The sequence below is a fragment of the Kogia breviceps genome, chromosome 5 (genome assembly GCF_026419965.1).
Source record: "Kogia breviceps isolate mKogBre1 chromosome 5, mKogBre1 haplotype 1, whole genome shotgun sequence".
NCBI classification, from domain to species: Eukaryota; Metazoa; Chordata; class Mammalia; order Artiodactyla; family Physeteridae; genus Kogia; species Kogia breviceps.
Genome location: NC_081314.1, coordinates 118,350,061 through 118,374,858, shown reverse-complemented (window position 1 = coordinate 118,374,858; position 24,798 = coordinate 118,350,061). Strand labels below are relative to the sequence as shown.

Here is a 24,798-nt window from a genome sequence, read left to right as displayed (position 1 = left end):
AATACTTTATCTACTGATTGCTTAGCAAAGCTTCTTGAAAAGCAATCTGGACTCAGTATTGGTCGTCACAATTCCCATTCACTTTGTATCCCACCGAAATCTACTTATGCCCACATTACTACAAGAAAACTGGGAAAATTCACTGTTGACTTTGATAATGCCAATCATGTTTCAGCCCTTACGCCTCTGGACTTCTCACTGCCCTTCATCTGAAAACCACTATCTATTTAAACATGACTACTCTCTTAGCTCCTATCCCTCCTTCCTTCCTGGCCAATCTTCTGTGAGTTCTTCTTATGCAGATGCCCTTATGTTGATGCCCTTCCTGTTGGTTTCTACTTTTGGTCCAACGTGCGCACGTGCACACGCGTGTGTGTGTGTACAGAAAAACCTTTTTCTCCACTCACCCTGGGTGATTTCATCCATTCTCTCATATTGCAAACTTTTCTAGAATATAGCTGCCATGAGAGCAGATGTTTTTCTCTGCTTTGTGTACTGATACACTCTCAGTTTGACATATAATAGGTCATCAGTAAGTATGCTGATTGAATGAATGAGTGGCTTAACTATTTAACTCATCATGATAAGTTATTAATTTATATTTCCTGAACTCTGCCTGGTTGAACACTTCCCTCTTGAGGGTCCCTCAAACTCCACATGTTAAACATTGACTTCATCATGTTCATGTCTCTGAGATTTCTTCCCTCTCTGTATTCCCTAATATAGCTAATGACATCACTCATCATTAAGATACCTAAGACAGAAAACTGGAATTATTTCAGGATCTCCCCTCCCTTCCAACAAACCTACCCATAACCCTTAAAATGTAGCTTTTCCACATATTCAACCATATAACATGTAAGGATGATTTTAACTCTAAAAAGTTTCTTGAATTTTCCCACTCACTCATCCTGGCTCCCACAGCTTGGTTTATATTCTCTACATCTCTTCTGGGGGTTGAAAATATCTTCTAACAGGTCTCTGCTTCTTAAGTTATTTCCCTCTAAACTGGCTTCACTCAGACACCTTCCTTTTATAGTAACTACAGGCTCTCTCTGATTTAAGCTTACGTGTACCGCAAGAGCTTCATTTTTACCACTTTACCATGTTTAATGTCTAGTAATACTGAATTTCTTATAGCCTCCTCAATGTACCTCAACTTTTCATGCTGATTTTCTGTGCCAGAACAATCTATCCACTCTTCTTACTTAAGTGAAATTCCACCCATCCTGGACACTCAGCTTATGGGTCATTTCCACCAGGAAAGATCAAGAAGTCTTTCTTTATATTCCATCTTCCACAAGACTGGGCTAATTTTCTCTTCTCTGGACTCTCAAGTATCATAGCACCATAAACATTAACTGGGCATATACCCTGAGAAAACCATAATTCAAAAAGAGTCATGTACCACAATGTTAATTGCAGCACTATTTACAATAGCCAGGACATGGAAGCACCTAAGTGTCCGCTGACAGATGAATGGATAAAGAAGATGTGGCACATATATACAATGGAATATTACTCAGCCATAAAAAGAAATGAAATCGAGTTATCTGTAGTGAGGTGGATGGACCCAGAGACTGTCATACAGAGTGAAGTAAGTCAGAAAGAGAAAAATAAACACTGTATGCTAACACATATATATGGAATCTAAAAAAAACACAAAATGGTTTTGAAGAACCTAGGGGCAGGATAGGAATAAAGACATAGATGCAGAGAATGGACTTGACGACACAGGGAGGGGGAAGGGTAAGCTGGGATGAAGTGAGAGAGTGGCATGCACATATATATACTACCAAATGTAAAACAGATAGCTAGTGGGAAGCAGCTGCATAACACAGGGAGATCAGCTCGGTGCTTTTTGTCCACCTAGAGAGGTGGGATAGGGAGGGTGGGAGACGCAAGAGGGAGGAGATATGGGGATATATGTATACATATAGCTGATTCACTTTGTTATACAGCAGAAACTAACACAACATTGTAAAGCAATTATACTCCAATAAGGATGTTAAAAAAAAATATGAGTGTACCTGTGAATCTAAAGATTACCTGTCTCCCTCTCTGACTATAAGCTCCTTGAGGTCAAGGTTCATGTTTCCACATAAATCTCAGAACTAGTACAATGCTTAATAACACAGTAGATGTTTGATATATGTAGAAATAAATTGAACTAACTGAGGTAAATGTCAGCAAAAATATCAGACCTTTAAGTCTAGAAGACCACTCTCCTTAATTAAAAATAACCATTTGTTACACATGTAAATCAGGGAGCCTCTTTTATTATAAATAATGTAAATTGAATTATGAAGGTTAAAATGATAGCAATGCTCAGAAATGATAATTAAAAGACACATAAAAATAATTTCAGGGCTTCCCTGGTGGCTCAGTGGTTGAGAGTCCGCCTGCCGATGCAGGGGACGCGGGTTCGTGCCCGGTCCGGGAGGATCCCACATGCCGCGGAGCGGCTGGGCCCGTGAGCCATGGCCGCTGAGCCTGCGTGTCCGGAGACTGTGCTCCACAACGGGAGAGGCCACAACGGTGAGAGGTCCGCGTACAGCAAAAAAAAAAAAAAAATTCATCTCTTTGTTCTAATTCTGCATACACCAAGATCTTTCTGAGTTGTAAAATTTTCTCCTGAAGAATTGAGCTTACTTTGGAGGAAGGTTGCCTGTGAGCAGCAAATTGGTCTGCACTTTCAGGCCAGACATAAATTTCATAATTTATGAATCACTACTTGGAGTATAATCACAAAGTTAAAAGTTCTGATCACCTTTGGCTTAACTCATAAAAATAAGAAAAGTTTTTCAAACTTCAGATTGTCGGGCTTCCCTGGTGGCGCAGTGGTTGAGAATCCGCCTGCGGATGCAAGGGACACGGGTTCGTGCCCCGGTCCGGGAAGATCCCACATGCCGCGGAGCAGCTAGGCCCGTGAGCCATGGCCGCTGAGCCTGCGCGTCCGGAGCCTGTGCTCCGCAAAGGGAGAGGCCACAGCAGTGAGAGGCCCGTGTACCACCGAAAAAAAAAAAAAAAAAAAAAAAAAAAACAACTTCAGATTGTGGTGACGTCACCAAGTACTCTGCAGTCACATAGGAATGCACAGCATTACCATCACTTCACTGCTGAGTCCATGCCTGGATGAGGGATTCAGGCTTCTGTTACAGAACAAAGTGAAACTGTCTTCCATATTGAAAGGGAGTTGCTAATGATCAGATGCCCATAGTAAATAGAGCAATAGATTGATGTCTGATCTTATCAAAATACAGCTTTGAAAATACAGTTGTAGTTAAAGTGCACTTACAGCTTTCTAAGATTCATTGCCCCATCATTCTTTCCTGATTCCTTCATCAATCACCTTCCTTTTCTTGTATCTCTTCTGCCTAAATAGTTTCTTCTCCTTATTCTGTAATAATGTTCAAATACACTATCCTAAAACATTTTCACAGATTCTGCCTTCCTGTCAAACCCTACCTCGACCTCTCTTCTCCTTCCCAACCTTCTGCAAAGAGCCCATACTTCAGCTCCCTTCCACAACTTCCATTCACTTCCCAGCCCCCTACAGGCAGGATTCTATTCTGACTACTCCACTAAAAACAAGTTCTTTTAAATACCACCCACAAAAAACGTTTTGTAAAATCTGTGTGTCCTCCACCCATTCTCTCACCCCTCACCCCCATTCACACCCACCTTTCACTTCTGTGGCATTTTATATTCCTTCCTATCTTAAAATTTCTATCTCCATTCTTTCTAGCTTGGATAGCTTGATTATTTTATATCACTGGGTGGATCCACCTCAGTTTCTGTATAGACTGTCCCTCTACCGAACATGTATGTATGTATGTATGTATGTATGTATTTTTATTGAAGTGTAGTTGATTTATAACATTATATTAGTTTCAGGTGTACAACGGAGTGATTCAATATTTTTATAGGTTAGGCTCTATTTAAAGTAATGGTGAAAAAAAAAAAAAAGTAATGGTGATATTCTCTGTGCTGTACAATATGTTCTTGTAGCTTATTTATTTTATACATACTAGTCTGTACCTCTTTATTCCCCATCCCTATCCGGCCCCTCCCCCTTTCCCTCTCCCCATGGGTAACCTTTAAATACAATCATCTCTGACTGTGGTGTGTAGGAGAGAGCTCACGTGTTCTCATAAGAGAGCTTACTGTACCCGTCTCCTCCCAACTCCACATACACTGATTTCATATTAGTAGCTTGAAACTAGCCATTTGGGGAGTAATTACGTAACAGAAGTAAGCAAATGGCTACAAACTGGACATATGTTTTCTTTCCAGAGAACTGATTGTTAAACATTATCTACTGTATCACTGCAGATAATTTAGCTTTTGTAATTCAAACAATTTTCACCTCTGTGTTGCTGGTTCTAAAAATCCACTCCCTACCTACAACCTTTCTCTTGATCTTTAAACTTGGTTCTCTAAGTTCTTATTGATTTTCTTCATATCTGTGTTCTTGTCAGTACCTTAATCCATTCATAACTGAAGTTATTTTCCACAAGACTTTTATCCTTTTCCCCATTCTTCTTTCCATTGGTTAATACAATTATGTTCCACTAGTCATACAGAGCCATCTAGTTAACATCTGAGTAACTTTTCTTTTACTCCATTAGTTCATTTTACGTTTTTACATTCAATTAGTCACCAAGTCCTATAAGGTCTACCTCTGAAATGCCTATGTAGCTTGTTTCTCCTTTTAATTTGCATAACTGTTTTAATTCAGTGCTTTCATATTTTATACCTAGATTATTTTGCAATGTTCTGATACTTTCAGCTACCCAATTCCCGACTTTTTTTTTTGCGGTACGCGGGCCTCTCACTGTTGTGGCCTCTCGCGTTGTGGAGCACAGGCTCCGGATGCGCAGGCTCAGCGGCCATGGCTCACGGGCCCAGCCGCTCCGCGGCACGTGGGATCCTCCCGGACCGGGCACGAACCCGAGTCCCCTGCATCGGCAGGCGGACTCTCAACCACTGCGCCACCAGGGAAGCCCTGTCGGTTATTTTTTTAAAACACAAATCTGATTACGTAATTTCTTGATCAGATTTTTGGCTGGCTCATCACTGCCCATATCATAAATCCCAGACTCTTCAGAATACGATTCCCTGCCTTCCCAGTCAGGCTAAACCACCTTTCTAGTTTTATCTTTTACCATTTGTCCCTGGCCCCAAGTATCTAATTCTCCAGCCAAACTGTAATCACCAAACATTCATTTTCCCACTTTCATATTTTTTCACCACTTATTTCCTTTGCCAGATATCCCCTTCTCCCTGTTTAACTTGTGGAAATCATGCTTTCCTTTAAAATTCAACTCAATTGGCACCTCTCCAAGGAAGACTTGCATATGTCATGTATTAGAATTAACTGTATTCAAATTATCTGGGAGCATGCCTGTCCCCTCCAACAGAGAGCAAATTTCTAAATCTCACCCTTTGCACAGGATCCTAAAAACCTAGCAGAGTACCATGCAAACATGTTCAATCTATATTTATTGGCTGCTTGACTAAATCGGTACCTTGGATGAGATGAGTCTTTGCTGGTGGAAGGTCTCGTTTTGCTGCCTTGTTTCCTCGTCCTTTCCCATCATTTTGCTGTTCCTGTGCTTCTCTGGGGTCACTTGGATTTGGTCGCATTTCAGCAACTTGTCTTCCATCCAATACTTCTCTCCCCTTGTAACTGCCTCCTTTTCTCTCTGATGATCTGTCTGTTCTTGCTTCTATGGAAGGGAGTTTTGGCACCATTACAGATCGCACCTCCAGCTGTGCCTTGGATTGGGCAGTGGGTGACTTTATAGCAGGAGGTGGCACAGGAGGAGGTGGAAGATCTAAAAAGAAATATTTAAAATACTGTAAAAGTTTGCCACTTATAAAATTGTCAACATTAGCATTGCCATTAGAGTCACATTCAACTGTGAGATATCTTAAATGAACTGGAACAACTGAAGGCAAACAAGGAATAAGATGACCAACAATTTTAATGTACTCTCATTTTTATCTAGCACAGGAATATTGAATCACAGAGCTGGGACTTAGAGGTTATCTGGTCTTGGGATGGCTACCATGGGTATTTTTGCCATAACTTTCTCTACTGCAACCACGGCAGATTTTCCTAATTGATTTCAGCGTAATGTTGCTGATCCCAGATGGTTACCCTTAACGCTTGAGGCAATCACTTCAAATTGACTGAGGCTGGCACTTGAGTTGAGACCGATTTGCCATCCCTAATCCACCCTGAATCCTTTCTCATTTTGTAGATAGGGAAATTCAAACACATAGATCTTAAGTCATTTTCCAATCTTAAAGGTAAATATGATCAGAACCAGGACTAATGCCCCCAAATTCTTAATTTTTGGTTCAGTGTTGTTTATACTACTATTTCATTCTATCGCATGTTCACAATCTACCATTCACTGACGGGATCTCTCCACTTTGTATATGCACCCACAGATTTTAAACTAGTTGATCACTAGTATAAATATAAATTAATTTAATCTATATCTATAATTATATATTAATATATTACATATAATTGAATATTATATGTAATTCAACTTCTATTATAGACATACTTAAAGATAAAAGTAGGCATAAGATTTGATATCTAGAAAATTCATTTCCTTTAAGTGGTATTATTTTTAAAAAATGACTCCTATGTATATACTCCAGGGAAAAGAAATAAATAACTTAGTAATAGCTGGAAAGTTAGTAGAAGAATATGAATAGCTTCTAGTTTTAGGCTGTTCTCGCTGTAGTCTGGGGGATGGATTAAAAGGAAAGTGTTGAATCCAGGAGGCCAAGAAGTTATTTTAATAGCTCAGTAAGTAATGATAGGAGATAGAATTACATTGGTGCCTGTTCAGATGGAGAGTAGATATGTTTGAGAAAGTAAAAGGAAGAAAAATTAGTATTATTTAATGATCAATGGAATATAGTAGGGGAAGACTATCCATTAGATAACTTTTAGGATTTTTGCCATAGTTGACTAGATGAATGAGAGAAACATCTCTGAAGATGAGGAATATAGGGGTGAGGAAGAGATGGTTTGAAAAGGAAGAACGTGAGTTCCATTCTAGAAAAGTAATTAGGAGGAGCTTTTGAAGTATCCAGATAGAGATGTCCAGCAGGTTGTTGTACATAAAATCTGAATTTCAAGGGAGGTCAAAACCGGAGACATACGAGATTTGGGAATTATCAGTGTAGTTTTTTTAGTCATGACTTTAGAAACAGTAATGTTTCCATATTTGTAGAGAAATGTCTATGTGATAGTATAAGTCAACTAAAACATGTACAGAACATGTATTAAATGCATAGTTATTACAAACTTAACATTAAGATTTTCCACAATAAATATACACTCACATGGTAAAAATTCAAAAGTACATAAAGACTAGGAAATACAATCCTTTATACCTCCCCACCTTCATTTCAAATCCTCAGTATTGGTGCAGAGGTCATCAGTTTGAATAGGTTTTTATAGATCATTCCAGAAATTATTTATGCATCTAAAGCAGGGCTGCCAAGTTGCAATACTCCAGGGAACACCATTCACATTAGGAACTATGTAAAATGGCCACATCTGGGATTGTGTAGGGGGGCTGTCTGCCTATCAGAATGTGACAGTCTTTCTTTCTTAGTAACATAAAAGGGATTGCACTTTTTTTCACCTGTGTGTTGTATACACTTTCATATGTGTATATATAGTTACCTCTTTTTATGAAAAGTTTGTATAATGTTCTGTTTTATGAATATATCATTATTCATATCAATCCCTACAGAGGAATATTTAGGTTATTTCCAGATATTTTACTATTATTAGCAATGGTCCACTGACTATCATTTACATATACCAGCATAATAAACTCTTGAATAGTAAAATTGTGCCTTGAAAATTCTTAATATAATAATAGCAAATTAAGGGTTCTAGGAAGCATCAGTTTTAATCTATTTCTCATTCTTGCATTTTTTTAAAAAAATAATTAATCCTTTTGTTCCTTAAGTAGATATGAATTTTTTTAAAACTAATTTTCTTTTGACCTTATGTGCTATATAACTAAGGCATTAGAATTTGTTGTATTGGTTTTTGAAAGCAGAAAGCTTGAGGTACCATCTTACTACCAGCTGTTTTACTTAGGACTCCATTATTAAAAGTGGTCAGACTGTAACTTGCATTTTGTTGTTGTTAGTTCTCACTGCTCACCACGTTCTCCTTTTCATGTAAATGGCCTCAATACATTTTATCTAAAGTGGGGCCAAAGTACAGTCCATAGCATTAATTTTCCCAAGAATCTGGGAAAATCAAAAGATTTTTTTGTCTTACAACATAAATTGCCATTGTCACTAGTGTTGATTTTCCTCCTTTACTACTTAAAAAAAAGTACTATCATGATATTCTCCTTCATCTGCTGCTTGTTTATTAAAAATAACCAAAGAGTTAGAAGACAGATTGTAGTGAGTGGCTTAAAGCCAAGAGACCGGGAGATGGAGGAAGATGGCAGAAGAGTAAGACTTGCAGATTACCTTCCTCCCCACAGATATATCAGAAATACATCTACACGTGGAACAACTCCTACAAAACACCCACTGAACGCAGGCAGAAGACCTCAGACCTTCCAAAAGGCACGAAACTCCCCCACGTACCTGGGTAGGGCAAAAGAAAAAAGAAAAAACACAGACAAAAGAATAGGGACGGGACCTGCACAAGTGGGAGGGAGTTGTGAAGGAGGAAAGGTTTCCACACACTAGAAGCCCCTTCGCGAGCGGAGACTGCAGGTGGTGGAGGGGGAAGCTTCGGAGCCGCGGAGGAGAGCACTGCAACAGGGGTGCAGAGGGCAAAGCGGAGAGATTCCCGCACAGGGGATCTGCGCCGACCAGCACTCACCAGCCCGAGAGGCTTGTCTGCTCACCCGCCGGGGTAGATGGGGGCTGGGAGCTGAAGCTCTCGGGCTTCGCTTGGATCCCAGGAAGAGGACTGGCGGCACGAACACAGCCTGAAGGAGTTAGTGCACCACGGCTAGACGGGAGGGAGTCTGGGAGAAGTCTGGAGCTGCCAAAGAGGCAAGAGACATTTTCTTCTCTCTTTGTTTCCTGGTGCGTGAGGAGAGGGGATTAAGCGCGCCACTTAAAGGAGCTCCAGAGACAGGCGCGAGCCGAGGCTAACAGCGCTGACCCCAAAGACGGGCATGAGACGCTAAGGCTGCTGCTGCCGCCACCAAGAAGCCTGTCTGCGAGCACAGGTCACTATCCACACCTCCCCTCCTGGGAGCCTGTGCAGCCTGCCACGGCCAGGGTCCCGTCATCCAGGGACAACTTCCCCGGGAGAACCCACGGCGCGCCTCAGGCTGGTGCAACGTCACGCCGGCCTCTACCGCCGCAGGCTCGCCCCGCATCCATATCCCTCCCTCCCCCCGGCCTGAGTGAGCCAGAGCTCACGAATTAGCTGCTCCTTAAACCCCGTCCTGTCTGAGCGAAGAACAGACGCCCTCCAGCGACCTACACACAGAGGCGGAGCCAAATCCAAAGCTGAACCCTGGGAGCTGTGCGAACAAAGAAGAGAAAGGGAAATCTCTCCCAGCAGCCTCAGAAGCAGCGGATTAAATCTCCACAATCAACTTGCTGTACCCTGCATCTGTGGAATGCCTGAATAGACAACGAATCATCCCAAATTGAGGAGGGGGACTTTGAGAGCAAGATACATTATTTTTTCCCCTTTTCCTCTTTTTGTGAGTGTGTATGTGTATACTTCTGTGTGAGCTTTTGTCTGTATAGCTTTGCTTTCACCATTTGTCCTAGGGTTCTGTACGTCCTTTTCTTTGTTTTTTTCTTTAAATTTTTTTTCTTAATTACTTTTTATTTTAATAACTTTATTTTATCTTTATTTTATTTTATCCTCTTCCTTCCTTCCTTCCTTCCTTTCTTTTCTTTCTTTCTTTCTACTTTTTCTACCTTTTATTCTGAGCCGTGTGGATGAAAGGCTCTTGGTGCTGCAGCCAGGAGCCAGTGCTGTGCCTGTGACATGGGAGAGCCAACTTCAGGACACTGGTCCACAAGAGACCTCCCAGCTCCATGTAATATCAAACAGCAAAAATCTCCCAGAAATCTCCATCTCAACACCAACACCCAGCTTCACTTAATGACCAGCAAGCTACAGTGCTAGACACCCTATGCCAAACAACTAGCAAGACAGGAACACAACCCCACCCATTAGCAGATAAGGCCACAGACACCCCAAAACACACCAACAGATGTGGACCTGTCCACCAGAAAGACAAGATCCAGCCTCATCCACCAGAACACAAGCACCAGTCCCCTCCACCAGGAAGCCTACACAACCCACTGAACCAACCTTAGCCACTGGGGACAGACACCAAGAACAACAGGAAGTACGAACCTGCAGCCTGCAAAAAGGAGACCCCAAACACAGTAAGATAAGCAAAATGAGAAGACAGAAAAACACAGAGCAGATGAAAGAGCAACATAAAAACCCACCAGACCTAACAAATGAAGAGGAAATAGGCAGTCTACCTGAAAAAGAATTCAGAATAATGATAGTAAAGATGATACAAAATCTTGGAAATAGAATAGAAAAAATGCAAGAAACATTTAACAAGGACCTAGAAGAACTAAAGAGGAAACAAGCAACGATGAACACCACAATAAATGAAATTTAAAATACTCTAGAAGGGATCAATAGCATAATAACTGAGGCAGAAGAACAGATAAGTGACCTGGAAGATAAAATAGTGGAAATAACTACTGCAGAGCAGAATAAAGAAAAAAGAATGAAAAGAACTGAGGACAGTCTCAGAGACCGCTGGGACAACATTAAACGCACCAACATTCAAATTATAGGGGTCCCATAAGAAGAAGAGAAAAAGAAAGGGACTGAGAAAATATTTGAAGATATTATAGTTGAAAACTTCCCTAATATGGGAAAGGAAATAATCAAGACCAGGAAGCACGGAGAGTCCCATACAGGATAACTCCAAGGAGAAACATGCCAAGACACGTATTAACCAAACTATCAAAAATTAAAAACAAAGAAAACATATTAAAAGCAGCAAGGGAAAAACAACAAACAACATACAAGGGAATCCCCATAAGGTTAATAGCTGATCTTTCAGCAGAAACTGCAAGCCAGAAGGCAGTGGCAGGACATATTTAAAGTGATGAAGGAGAAAAACCTACAACCAAGATTACTCTACCCAGCAAGGATCTCATTCAGATTTGATGGAGAAATTAAAACCTTTACAGACAAGCAAAAGCTGAGAGAGTTCAGCACCACCAAACCAGCTTTACAACAAATGCTAAAGGAACTTCTCTAGGCAAGAAACACAAGAGAAGAAAAAGACCTACAATAACAAACCCAAAACAATTAAGAATATGGGAATAGGAACATACATATCGATAATTACCTTAAATGTAAATGGATTAAATGCTCCCACCAAAAGACACAGACTGGCTGAATGGATACAAAAACAAGACCCATATATATGCTGTCTACAAGAGACCCACTTCAGACCTAGGGACACATACAGACTGAAAGTGAGGGAATGGAAAAAGATATTCCATGCAAATGGAAATCAGAAGAAAGCTGGAATAGCAATTCTCATATCAGACAAAATAGACTTAAAAATAAAGACTATTACAAGAGACAAGGACACTACATAATGATCAAGGGGTCGATCCAAGAAGAAGATATAACAATTGTAAATATTTATGCACCCAACATAGGAGCAACTCAATAAATAAGGCAAATGGTAACAGCCATAAAACGTGAAATCAACAGTAACACATTCATAGTAGGGGACTTTAACACCCCACTATCACCAATGGACAGATCAGCCAAAATGAAAATAAATAAGGAAACACAAGCTTTAAATGATACATTACACAAGATGGACTTAATTGATATTTATAGGACATTCCATCCAAAAACAACAGAATACACATTTTTCTCAAGTGCTCATGGAACATTCTCCAGGATAGATCATATCTTGGGTCACAAATCAAGTCTTGGTAAATTTAAGAAAATTGAAATGGTATCAAGTATATTTTCCGACCACAACGCTTTGAGACTGGATATCAATTACAGGAAAAGCTCTGTGAAAAATACAAACACATGGAGGCTAAACAATACAGTACTTAATAACGAAGTGATCACTGAAGAAATCAAAGAGGAAATCAAAAAATACCTAGAAACAAATGACAATGGAGACACCATGACTGAAATCCTATGGGATGCAGCAAAAGCAGTTCTAAGAGGGAAGTTTATAGCAATGCAATCCTACCTTAAAAAACAGGAAACATCTCGAAAAAAACACCTAACCTTGCACCTAAAGCAATTAGAGAAAGAAGAACAAAAAAACCCCAAAGTAAGCAGAAGGAAACAAATCATAAAGATTAGATCAGAAATAAATGAAAAAAGAAATGAAGGAAACAATAGCAAAGATCAATACAACTAAAAGCTGGTTCTTTGAGAAGATAAACAAAATTGATAAACCATTAGCCAGACTCATCAAGAAAAAAAGGGAGAAGACTCAAATCAATAGAATTAGAAATGAAAAAGGAGAAGTAACAACTGACACTGCAGAAATACAAAAGATAATGAGAGATTACTACAAGCAACTCTATGCCAATAAAATGGACAACCGGGAAGAAATGGACAAATTCTTAGAAATGCACAACCTGCGAAGACTGAATCAGGAAGAAATAGAAAATATGAACAAGCACAAACAATCACAAGCACTGAAATTGAGACTGTGATTAAAAATCTTCCAACAAACAAAAGCCCAGGACCAAATGGCTTCACAGGCGAATTCTATTAAACATTTAGAGAAGAGCTAACACCTATCCTTCTCAAACTCTTCCAAAATATAGCAGAGGGAGGAACACTCCCAAACTCATTCTATGAGGCCACCATCACCCTGATACCAAAACTAGACAAGGATGTCACAAAGAAAGAGAACTACAGGCCAATATCACTGATGAACATAGATGCAAAGGTCCGCAACAAAATACTAGCAAACAGAATCCAACAGCACATTAAAAGGATCATACACCATGATCAAGTGGGGTTTATCCCAGGAATGCAAGGATTCTTCAATATATGCAAATCAATCAACGTGATACACCATATTAACAAATTGAAGGAGAAAAACCATATGATCATCTCAACAGATGCAGAGAAAGCTTTCAACAAAATTCAACACTCATTTATGATAAAAACCCTGCAGGAAGTAGGCATAGAGGGAACTTTCCTCAACATAATAAAGGCCATATATGACAAACTCACAGCCAACATCGTCCTCAATGGTGAAAATCTGAAACCATTTCCAGTAAGATCAGGAACAAGACAAGTTTTCCCACTCTCACCACTCTTATTCAACATAGTTTTGGAAGTCTTAGCCACAGCAATCAGAGAAGAAAAGTAAATGAAAGGAATCCAAATCGGAAAAGAAGAAGTAAAGCTGTTACTGTTTGCAGATGACATGATACTATACGTAGAGAATCCTAAAGATGCTACCAGAAAACTACTAGAGCTAATCAATGAATTTGGTAAAGTAGCAGGATACAAAATTAATGCACAGTAATCTCCGGCATTTCTATACACTAATGATGAAAAATCTGAAAGTGAAATTAAGAAAACACTCCCATTTACCATTGCAACAAAAAGAATAAAATATCTAGGAATAAACCTACCTAAGGAGATAAAAGACCTGTATGCAGAAAATTATAAGACACTGAAGAAAGAAATTAAAGATGACACAAATAGATGGAGAGATACACCATGTTCTTGGATTGGAAGAATCAACATTCTGAAAATGACTCTACTACCCAAAGCAATCTGCAGATTCAATGCAATCCCTATCAAACTACCACTGGCATTTTTCACAGAACTAAAACAAAAAATTTCACAATTTGTATGGAAACACGAAAGACCCTGAATAGCCAAAGGAATCCTGAGAAAGAAAAACAGAGCTGGAGGAATCAGGTTTCCTGAATTCAGACTATACTACAAGGCTACAGTAATCAAGACAGTATGGTACTGGCACAAAAACAGAAATATAGATCAATGGAACAGGATAGAAAGCCCAGAGATAAACCCACGCACATATGGTCACCTTATCTTTGATAAAGGAGGCAGGAAGATACAGTGGAGAAAGGACAGACAGCCTCTTCAATAAGTGGTGCTGGGAAAACTGGACAGCTACATGTAAAAGTATGAGATTAGAACACTCCCTAACACCATACACAAAAATAAACTCAAAATGGATTAAAGACCTAAATGTAAGGCCAGAAACTATCAAACTCTTAGAGGAAAACATAGGCAGAACACTCTGACATAAATCACAGCAAGATCGTTTTTGACCCACCTCCTAGATAAATGGAAATGAAAACAAAAATAAACAAATGGGACCTAATGAAACTTAAAAGCTTTTGTACAGCAAAGGATACCATAAACAAGACTAAAAGACAATCCTCAGAATGGGAGAAAATATTTGCAAATGAAGCAACTGAAAAAGGATTAACCTCCAAAATTTACAAGCAGCTCATGCAGCTCAATAACAAAAAAACAAACAACCCAATCCAAAAATGGGCAGAAGATTTAAATAGACATTTCTCCAAAGAAGATGTACAGATAGCCAACAAACACATGAAAGAATGCTCAACCTCATTCATCATTAGAGAAATGCAAATCAAAAGTACTATGAGATATCATCTCACATGATTATGAATGGCCATCATCAAAAAATCTAGAAACAATAAATGCTGGAGAGGGTGTGGAGAAAAGGGAACCCTCTTACACTGCTGGTGGGAATGTAAATTGATACAGCCACTATGGAGAACAGTATGGAGGTTCCTTAAAAAACTACAAATAGAACTACCATACGACCCAGCAATCCCACTACTGGGCATATACCCTGAGAAAACCATAATTCAAAAAGAGTCATGTACCACAATGGTCATTGCAGCACTTTTTACAATAGCCAGGACATAGAAGCAACTGAAGTGTCCATCGACAGATGAATGGATAAAGACGATGTGGCACATATATACAATGGAATATTACTCAGCCATAAAAAGAAATGAAATTGAGTTATTTGTAGTGAGGTGGATGGACCTACAGTCTGTCATACAGAGTGAAGTAAGTCAGAAAAAGAAAGACAAATATCATATGCTAACACATATATATGGAATCTAAGGGAAACTAATGCCATGAAGAACCTAGGGCTAAGATGGGAATAAAGACACAGAGCTACTAGAGAATGGACTTGAGGATATGGGGAGGGGAAAGGGTAAGCTGTGACCAAGTGAGAGAGTGGCATGGACATTTATACAGTGCCAAACGTAAAATAGATAGCTAGTGGGAAGCAGCCGCATAGTACAGGGAGATCAGCTCGGTGCTTTGTGACCACCTAGAGGGGTGGGACAGGGAGGGTGGGAGGGAGGGAGATGCAAGAGGGAAGAGATATGGGAACATATGTATATGTATAACTGATTCACTTTGTTATAAAGCAGAAACTAACACACCATTGTAAAGCAATTATACTCCAATAAAGATGTTAAAAAAAAAAAGCCAAGAGACCCAAGGCTGAGCTGTTCTAAGTTCAGACTGAGCCTGGGACTGACAATGTGAGGAGGAGAAAAGCCTAATTCAGAACATACCTGGAAGCAGAGCGAATGAGTGACTGCAGGCTCATTTCTGCACTATCTGCTTGCTACAGACTCAAGCTGATTGCAAACACAGCTTATCAGGAAGCTGATGACTGCCACTATCATCAATTCATAAAATGTCTGGACTTATTGGATCGCAATGCTGATGATTACCACTATCATAAGATCATACAAAGCCTTGGGAATCTATAACTCTAGAGATAAAATCTATTACTGGATGCTCTATATAGGTATATAGATATACCTGTATCTATAATATGGGTAGAAAAAGAGAAGAGAATCCAATGATAATTTTAAGAGTTCTAACTTCCTGCATATAATTGCCACCGTATATAAGTGACAGAGGGGAATGCTGGTGGGCGTAATTTCTTAATATAAACCGATTACCCAATAAATTCTTTTTTAGGTATTGTAAAATCCCTGAGTCAAACCAGGGATTATCATAGTATGAACAATTCTGTATTTCATAAAGTGATAAATAGTACTTTCATCCAATTCATACCCCTAATAGCTAAAATTGGGTTTAACAAATGGGATTATGGAACTCATATATATATATAGACTCTTCCTTCATACAATCATATAAACACCATTCTTTATACAAGACTGTCTAAATACCAATATAATGCATGTAAAGTAATACATAAAAACATACACATGGAGACAATTCTGCCGGCATTAACTCACTATGGAGATCCAGCACTCTATTTACTTAACTACTTAAATTCCCAGACCTTGTAATTAATGATATATCAAGTCAAAACAGCATCATTCCAAAGAGGGTGGTGAATTTATAATTTATGAAAAGTAGAGCTGGAGAAATAATGTAGATTTGGTTTTTAAATCAAGTATGTAAATGCTTCAGAGGGGTTGAAAAGGGGTGGAAAGAATCAATTAGAAGGTACTAGAAATGCACTTATGCTTGGCTTTAACTCGATAAAAGTCTGACTGATAAATATTCATATATTTTAATCCTACCCTTCATCTGGCTTAAACTTGGAAGCGGCAAATATGAAATAAATAAAGAGTTGGATTCTGCCTGTCAGTGTGTCAATGGCATGCAGCCTTCTGCTTTGCAATGAGTACTCCCTGAGTGTTTATGAGACCCAGCATTTACCTGCAAACAAGGTATGGCCACAGTGCCATGGATTAGGGGCTTATGGGCTGAATTGTGTCCCCTCCGAAATTCATATGTTGCAGTCCTCATCCCCCGTGCCTCAGAATGTGACTTGTATTTGATGACAGGGTCTTTAAAGAGGTAATTAAATTAAAATGAGGTCCTTAGGGTAGGCCCTAATCTAACCTGACTGGTGCCGTTATAAGAAGAGGGCACATACATTCACTGAGGGAAGACCAAGTGAAGACACAGGGAGAAGGTGGTCATCTACAAGCCAAGAAGAGAGGCTTCAGAAGAAACCAACCCTGCCTACACCGTGATCTTGGACTTCTAGCCTCCAGAACTGGGAGGAAATAAATTTCTGTTGTTTAAGTCACCTAGTTTCTGGTACTTTGTTAGGACAGCCCTAGAAAACGAATCAGAGCTGACTGACAAGGCTCATCACAAATTACTCTTGATCAGTTCAGACCTAGCCACTCTTTATCACTCCTTATAGAGTTTACAAAAATTCTGCAAAGGAAACTGATAATTTGAACGAAATTTACAAAGTAAAGATGCTTCACACTCGATTGACATACCATAGACGAAAAATAGCTCACATAAGAAGTCTACTGACAATAATCAAACTCATCCATCATAGCTGATGTACTGTAATCATAAAAAGCAAAAATGAAAGAACCCTCCAGGTCTTACTAATATATTTAATTCTCATTTTTAAAATTGGCAGCTCTTTAAATTCTTTCTTTCCTTTTCCTCTCTTTCTCTCTTTAATAACTGTACAAATTGTATCTGCAATTGAGTTTCCTCATGGATGAACTGTAAATATTTTTTGCAAAAAATGAGAAAATGATTTCTGATAAAATGATGTTTGTTTCCATGCTATAATCACTACTATCAAGAGTATGTGCATTTCTTTTATTTGGTGCATTAAGAAGTATCTGCATTTAAATGATTTTGGTTGATCGATATGCATTATGGAAATGTATAAAATAACACATAGCTTTGTTATTTTTTTCGTTACCAAATCAGAAAGCATCCAGAATTAAATTCAAGACTTGTTAGTACAGCAAACATAACTAAAAGACAGTTGGTTATCAAAATGCTGAAAGGAAGGTAAAGCTAGTATTTAAAAAACAGCTTTAGTTGTATCTCAATTTTGTCTATTTCTGTGACTTAGAGAAAATAATTACTGGCTTCTACATTGTGGTATATATTATGACTACTCTGCATAATCACTTGTGAAATGAACATTTAGAAATTTAAATAATATTTCTTATTAACTTTTTCGCTTTCAAATATTTTAACATATTTCTTTGGTATTTCTGAAATTAACTTAAAAAATAACTTGGTTGCTTCATCATTCAATTTAATAGCTTTTATTCAGAGATTAGTTAGAATTTATGTTTAATTATTAAACACACGGAAATAAGTACTATAGAACGTGGGGCAATAAATATAGATCACAATTTTCAAGCACAGTGTAATCTGTAACTGCAACACTATGCCCTTTAACTGGCATGTTTACATTATTTAAAGCATTTTTTTTAATTGAAATATAATTGCTTCACAATACCGTGTTAGCTTTAAAGCATTTTTAAAAGCATCACTCAATGCCAGAAACCCCCTGAAACAAGAATAAATAAGAGGTAGAAAGAGCTACACAAACCTTTAGGCTAGAATTTTTCCCTGATGTATTCAACCTAGATGTATTTACATCATGGTTTGATGTTTGACCAGTTTTCTGTTAGGAGCACTCTCTCCTAGATAATAAAAACTGATAGAAGAGCTATAAAACTTGTAAAATGCCATTATAGGGATCCCATAAATGTAAAACTGCTGATAGAGTTTGGGGACTTACACCTAGTGTTTGTCCCTTCACAGAGGGAAACATGCACAAAGCCACTATAATAACACTTCAAAACCAGATGATATTCTGACAGCTCAGTTTTGCTGACAAAAGAGTCCTGGGCAGGATCCAGGAGGCCCAGGTGTGCTGTGTCATGTCAGTATTTAATGTAGTCTAATATCAGATAGATGCTAGTGAGAGAAAATACTCCGAATAAAGTATAGATAATAGCATGGACAGCCACTCATTGCAAAATTACTTATGCTCATCATGCTGTGAGCTTTGTATTAATTTTTTTCTGTCAAGTGGCAGGAATCAGAGAAGTGCCTCAGAAAACCTTCCTTGTAACCTTGGATAAGGATCTATAACATTAGTCTTTCATATGGTAATGGAAAATGATGCCCTTTGTGAAACATTGCTGACTGGTAATGAAGGTTCTATCAGGTTGTGGTTGAGAGGACCAGGAGGTGGGGAACAGCGCCTGTGACAATCTTCTCCCCCCAACCCTTTAGCAGATTCAGCAAATTTGACAAGATGGGTGAGTCTGAGAGAATTTATCTTACGTGAATTTCCAACAAAGCCCTTGGGGTTGTTTTATAAAATGAGAAGGTGGCAGTTTAATAAATGCCGGGCCACCTGAGGCTCTTTCATTAAAGGCTTTCTCTACACAACATTACAATGTTTGTGGTATTCTCCTGTGCTCCCAGGAGGATACAAGCCTTACTTCTTCAGTGAGAGTGGATACTGTATGTGAAGGCATGAAGGAAGATGATTCGATTTGCCTTTGGGGGCACAGACTAACTGTTCATAACATCACTATAGTTAGGATTTATGTTCAAATGAGCTTATTGTCTTCTATTTGAATGCAAAACTCCCCAGGAAAAAAAAGTGAGGACATTTCGGAAGAGTTATCAGTGAATCTGATGAAGGTTAACCCTATGCCATTACTTCAACTACAATAATGTCTATTTGTTTAAGACTATATAATAACCTTTTAAGAATATTAAAAGTATTATACATTGTTTTACTTTCTTAAATAACCTACTTACTAGAAAACTTCAGGGATTTGAGATGCCTGACAAGATATGGAAGTCGATCATTCCTATAAGTAATATGAGGCTTACTGTTTAATGAATTTTTAATGTAATTTCTAATGTCAGTGGATGCATTTTCAAGTCCTAGAGAGCCAGGGTAAAGAGGAGAGATTCATAGATGTTTCCATCCATTTCAATGGACTTACCATCTGTGTAGGCTTCTCTGCGCAGATGTCCTGGCTGATGTTTTTGTTTCTTGGCTGGTCTGGCCTTCTGCACTACCGCAGCACTCATGTTGCTGTCTGTGGAAACAGGACTTGTGGGTCTAGGACACTGGGGTGCATGAAAATGTCGGCGGCCTGAGGAAAAAAATCAGAGCCAAACTCACCAATAAAGCTTAATTTAATTTAACACTAATAATCAAAATAAAACACTAAAACTATAAACATCCCTAATTTAAAAAAAAAAAAAAGCTTAAATGAACTATTCTAGTAAACAGTAGGATTCTTCTTATTCTGCTTGAGCTATCCACTGGAAAAAATACCCTAAAAGCATTTTCAGGCTCTTTTTTTTAAACCATGATACCTGTTTATTAAAGAAAAGCATTTTGACTGTTGCATCTACCTTCACTAAAGTGTTATGGTTAAACAAAAATGTTAATTAAATTTTTACATAATATATCCAATGTCTGTTGCTTTCTCAAAAGGAATAGCCAGAGCCCTTAAGAAATTCATGTTCTAGGAAGGAACAGTACAAAATACAGCCCTTATTTTAATAAAATATGTTTGTGCTATTCTTTGAAGACAGATCCCTAATATCTTAATACATTCTCAGGTATTTTCTCTTAAGGTGGCCTGGAATTAAGCTAGCTCACATATTTAGACCTGCCAAAAATTACTCACACCCCTTTTCTCTCACAAGGTATTTATTTGCTGGTTATGGATATTTAAAGTGACCCCTCCAGAGACTTTTATGTTTTTTGGTGATGGTATAGGTAGTTGTTTTCGGTTATTTGATTTTAGAGGGACAATATTCACAGGTGATAAATGAATCTGCTAATCAGACATGGTGCACTGCGGTGCTCTCCAATTCCTTGGCTTTTTCTTACAGAGACATATTACAACAGCACAAAATATTTAATCCATAATGGCAGTAGAGATCTATTGGCCCTACACTTGACCTTTGTTACTTTGGTTCCTTGAAATTCCACAGATTCAAAGCCAGAACTTTCTGTTGTACTACAAGAAACCTCAGAGAGACCTAGACAATATGTGTTTTGGCTATAAACAGAAGAAGCCACATATAGTAAAATCAACACATTTAAATGTGCTAACAGAAGCATGTTAAGTAAAAGACATTAATGCGGCCAAGTGAGAAGCAATGTGATTGGATTATTCATTCATATTAACTTCAAGTCATATGATAAGCAGCACCCTTTCCTGAAAAGAACATTTTAATGGGCAGAGTCCAATGCCTGTTTAGTTCATTATAATTATGAACCAAACGAAAACCAGAAGAGCCACTAAATTACAATACAATAAAATATTAAACCAAACTCTTTTTAGCTATGATGGAGACTATTACAATTAAAGTTACATATCCATGAAAAGAGAGAATTAGGGCTGAGACTGAACCCATTACTCATTCTATTGTGTAAGGCCATCTACTGCTCATAGACCCTGAGGCATAAGGTCGTTCACAGATGCATTTTCAACATTATTTCTATGTCTTGTTGATTTAATGAACTGAAACACACGCTTAATGCTATCTGAAAGCAGTAGTTTGAGATGCTTAATTTCACTTACTTTTTTTTTTTTTACAGAAGATTAAAAAATAAGGAGAAACAAAAGCTATATATAAAGTTAAATGTTATTTATTTATTAGGAACGATAGATATGTTTGCATACTTATTTTATTATACCCAGAAGCAACTAGGAGAGAAAAAGGAAATTTGGTCGAATATCATAAAGTATAGGGCTGGCTGAAATAAGTATGTATTCTATGATAATAGTTTGAGAGATATTAGACTTTTTTTTTTCCTGCAACACATTCTTGTTAAATAATATATAGGAAAAGAAAACTTTATGATGTGAGTTAAATTTTCTCTGAATATATTCTACACTGGTAAGAAATAATGACCAATCCAATATCTGAAGAGAACATGGAAAACTACCAATGTGATAGTTTATTAAACTAAGAAAAATAAAACAACAAAATAGCAATTATTGATTTGTTGAGATCGTCTTTCTCAGAAATAGCTCTCTTGTTGACCACATTATTTTTATTCTATTCATATTTTCTTGGTTACCAGAAATATACACATACACTCAACATGTATATGAATGTATATATGTACATATTCCATTCTACAGAAATGAAAATCATGTGATAAGTGTATGATTTAAATTAAAATTTTTTTCTTTCTCATATTATTTACTTTCTGAACAGAGTTGGGAGTGGGAGATAAGTGAAAATGGGTTAAAACATAAGAATGGATATACAGTAATTAAAAACAGGCTACTGGCAATGAAAAGGGAAAATAGATGGAAAAAAATATATAAGCGTTTGGATTAACTTGCTCTCCAAATTTTTAGATTAACAATGTATACTTTAAGTGTGGAACATACTTATGCTTGAAAATGTGTGTATATTACAAACATTTTTATATCTTCTCAATTAAATGAGTGTTCTAATTGAGAGGGCATGAAGAGAATGGGGGTTAAGGAGAAATAGCCCAGTTTCCAACAGTTGAGTGTCCCCTCCGGACATTTATCTATTTCTCCTAGACACTTACTCATTAAATGGGATGAGAGAACTTCCTCAATGAATTTTATTTTGGTGACTTTTTTACATCTTAAAAACATATAGCAAAAACCTCATTTAATTGACCATATACATTCCAAAAGAAATTGTACATATATTTGCTAAGACTATCTTAAAAATGAAGACTTTTCAGGTAGCTTCACTCACATTACATAGGATTTATTAAATAAAAATAAAATAGATTTAAAAAGCCTGTTATGAAAAAGGGAATAAGCAAGCTACATCATCATCTTGGACCTTGGTTTCCTTAGGCAGCCCCCCAAAAAAGAGTAATAATAGTTGCATTTCATATAGGACATAAGATTATGAAGATAATCAGCAACTGACAAATGCACATCGAATTTTCTTTTCCAGCTTGGAGAAAAGCGGACGACTTACCAGCAGCATCCTGCATTTGGCGCCTTGCCACTTTCAGACCAGCGTACTCTGCTGCTGCTGCCACCGCCTGGGCAAAATCGGCATCTGTGAAAAAGGAGCCGTCAGAAGAACTAACACTGGAGCGTCCGCTGGAAATGTTGTCCTCCTCTGAGGCTGAGCCCCAGCCATTGATCATGGACCCAGTGACAGAGCTTTCCAGGTCCCCAACACTGGAGGCAGGGGTCTGCTCAAGCCCGCGTAACAAAAGCCTTCTGGTCTGCATCTTGGCTACTTCCATGTCGGCTTCGTCTTCTTCCTCTTCTGGCGCATCCGTATCCATATCTGAGACGAGGGGTCCTGAAATGTAGCCGTAAGTATGGGGTGGGGAAATCGGCCGTGGAGGTGGAGGAGGGCTCACCGGCTGCCGTCTGCAGGAAAATGAATAAACGGGTATGGCTTAGCTCATTACTTAGGACACAAAAGCATAAATTAACCAAGAAACTCACAAGTCTTTGCTTCCGCGGAGCTAATTTGTTCAGGAAAAACAACGGGAAATCAGAGCATGTGTAGGTTTTATTCTGAGTTGTAAGAAATTTACCTCAAAACCAGAGGTACTTTTAAGCACGCTGGGCTACCTTTTGATTCAAGCTTAATAGAAATATACTCATCTATCTGTAAGTCTCCTTACGTTTTATCTTTTGGATTATGTTCAGTTAAAACAGGGGTAGGTAATACCTATTTCAAAATTGTCACCTATGTATTTGTCCTAAAGTGTATGGAATATTATTGACAGCTTATTATAACCAAAGACAGCAGACATCAGTCCTGAAACAGGCTGCGCCATAAACATATAAACATGTTCCTTTCCCTTTCCTTCATTGCCACTCCCACCATTATAAGAAAATGGACTCATTCATTTTGACTACAGAGAGTAGAATTTTATAGGATTAAAAAATTATGCATTGAGCATATGACACAATTTCCTTTAGATTTTAGTCTATTAAAAAGGTCTAAGAAGGGCTTCCCTGGTGGCGCAGTGGTTGAGAATCCGCCTGCCGATGCAGGGGACACGGGTTCGTGCCCCAGTCTGGGAAGATCCCACACGCCGCGGAGCAGCTAGGCCCGTGAGCCATGGCCGCTGAGCCTGTGCATCCGGAGCCTGTGCTCCACAACGGGAGAGGCCACAACAGTGAGAGGCCCGCGTACCACAAAAAAAAAAAAAAAAAAAAAAAAAAAAAGGTCTAAGAGCCAAGAGCAGTTTTTCTCCAAATTACTTACTTATAAAGATTATTAGCTATTTGCAAGTATATTGCTTTTACCATTATTCCACCTCTTTAACAAAATGCTTACAGGTATTTTTCTTGATGCTCTGGAAGTTAAGTGCCAAAGTTCAAGACAAAATAAAGCAGTATCCTACAATTTAAGTTCACAGTTACCAGTAACTGGTTTCAACCATCTCTCCACAGATCTGGGGAACATCAATGAAAAGCAGTCCTCCTGCCCTCCAACACCATCACACACAGTGAATATAAGATGACTGAGAAGGTAGAGAGCGTTTGGACATTAGTGGAAAGCAAGGTTTGTGGAAATAAGCTATTCCCAAGTCTGGAGAATGCCAAGAGATAGAGCAAGATGAGACAGAACAGTCAGTCGGGCTAACCAAAGAGAAGACCGGATCCTCATCTACTTTGCTCTTTTTATGTACCCTTTTCCTTGCCTTAGCACTTGGGAGAATGCACTGGGAAGAGCGAGGAAGGAAGTGATTAAAATCAGAACACGCCCATGCCACCCCATGCCCCATGGCCACAGGCATGTGCAATCTGCAAAAAATCTGGAAATGCATGATTATGGTTTTAAATTAACAGGACCAGGTCTTAAATTAAAAGAAAGCAAACCAAAAAAACCATATAGGATCTGGTCAAGATCTAACT

At 38.4% G+C, this 24,798-nt stretch overlaps 1 protein-coding gene across 15 annotated transcripts in view; it reads right to left on the bottom strand.

Annotated features, from left to right (window-relative positions):
• The window catches only part of ROBO1 (roundabout guidance receptor 1), a 1,123,100-nt gene that overhangs the window by 5,006 nt on the left and 1,093,296 nt on the right, over window positions 1-24,798 (bottom strand). For all 15 annotated transcript variants that reach the window (XM_067034889.1, XM_067034895.1, XM_067034892.1 and 12 more), the window contains 3 exons: window positions 22,889-23,295; window positions 19,894-20,046; window positions 5,532-5,840 (listed from right to left, as the gene is read on the bottom strand). In XM_067034889.1, the coding sequence (XP_066890990.1) occupies window positions 5,532-5,840; window positions 19,894-20,046; window positions 22,889-23,295 (869 nt within the window). The remainder of the gene's footprint in view (window positions 1-5,531; window positions 5,841-19,893; window positions 20,047-22,888; window positions 23,296-24,798) is intronic.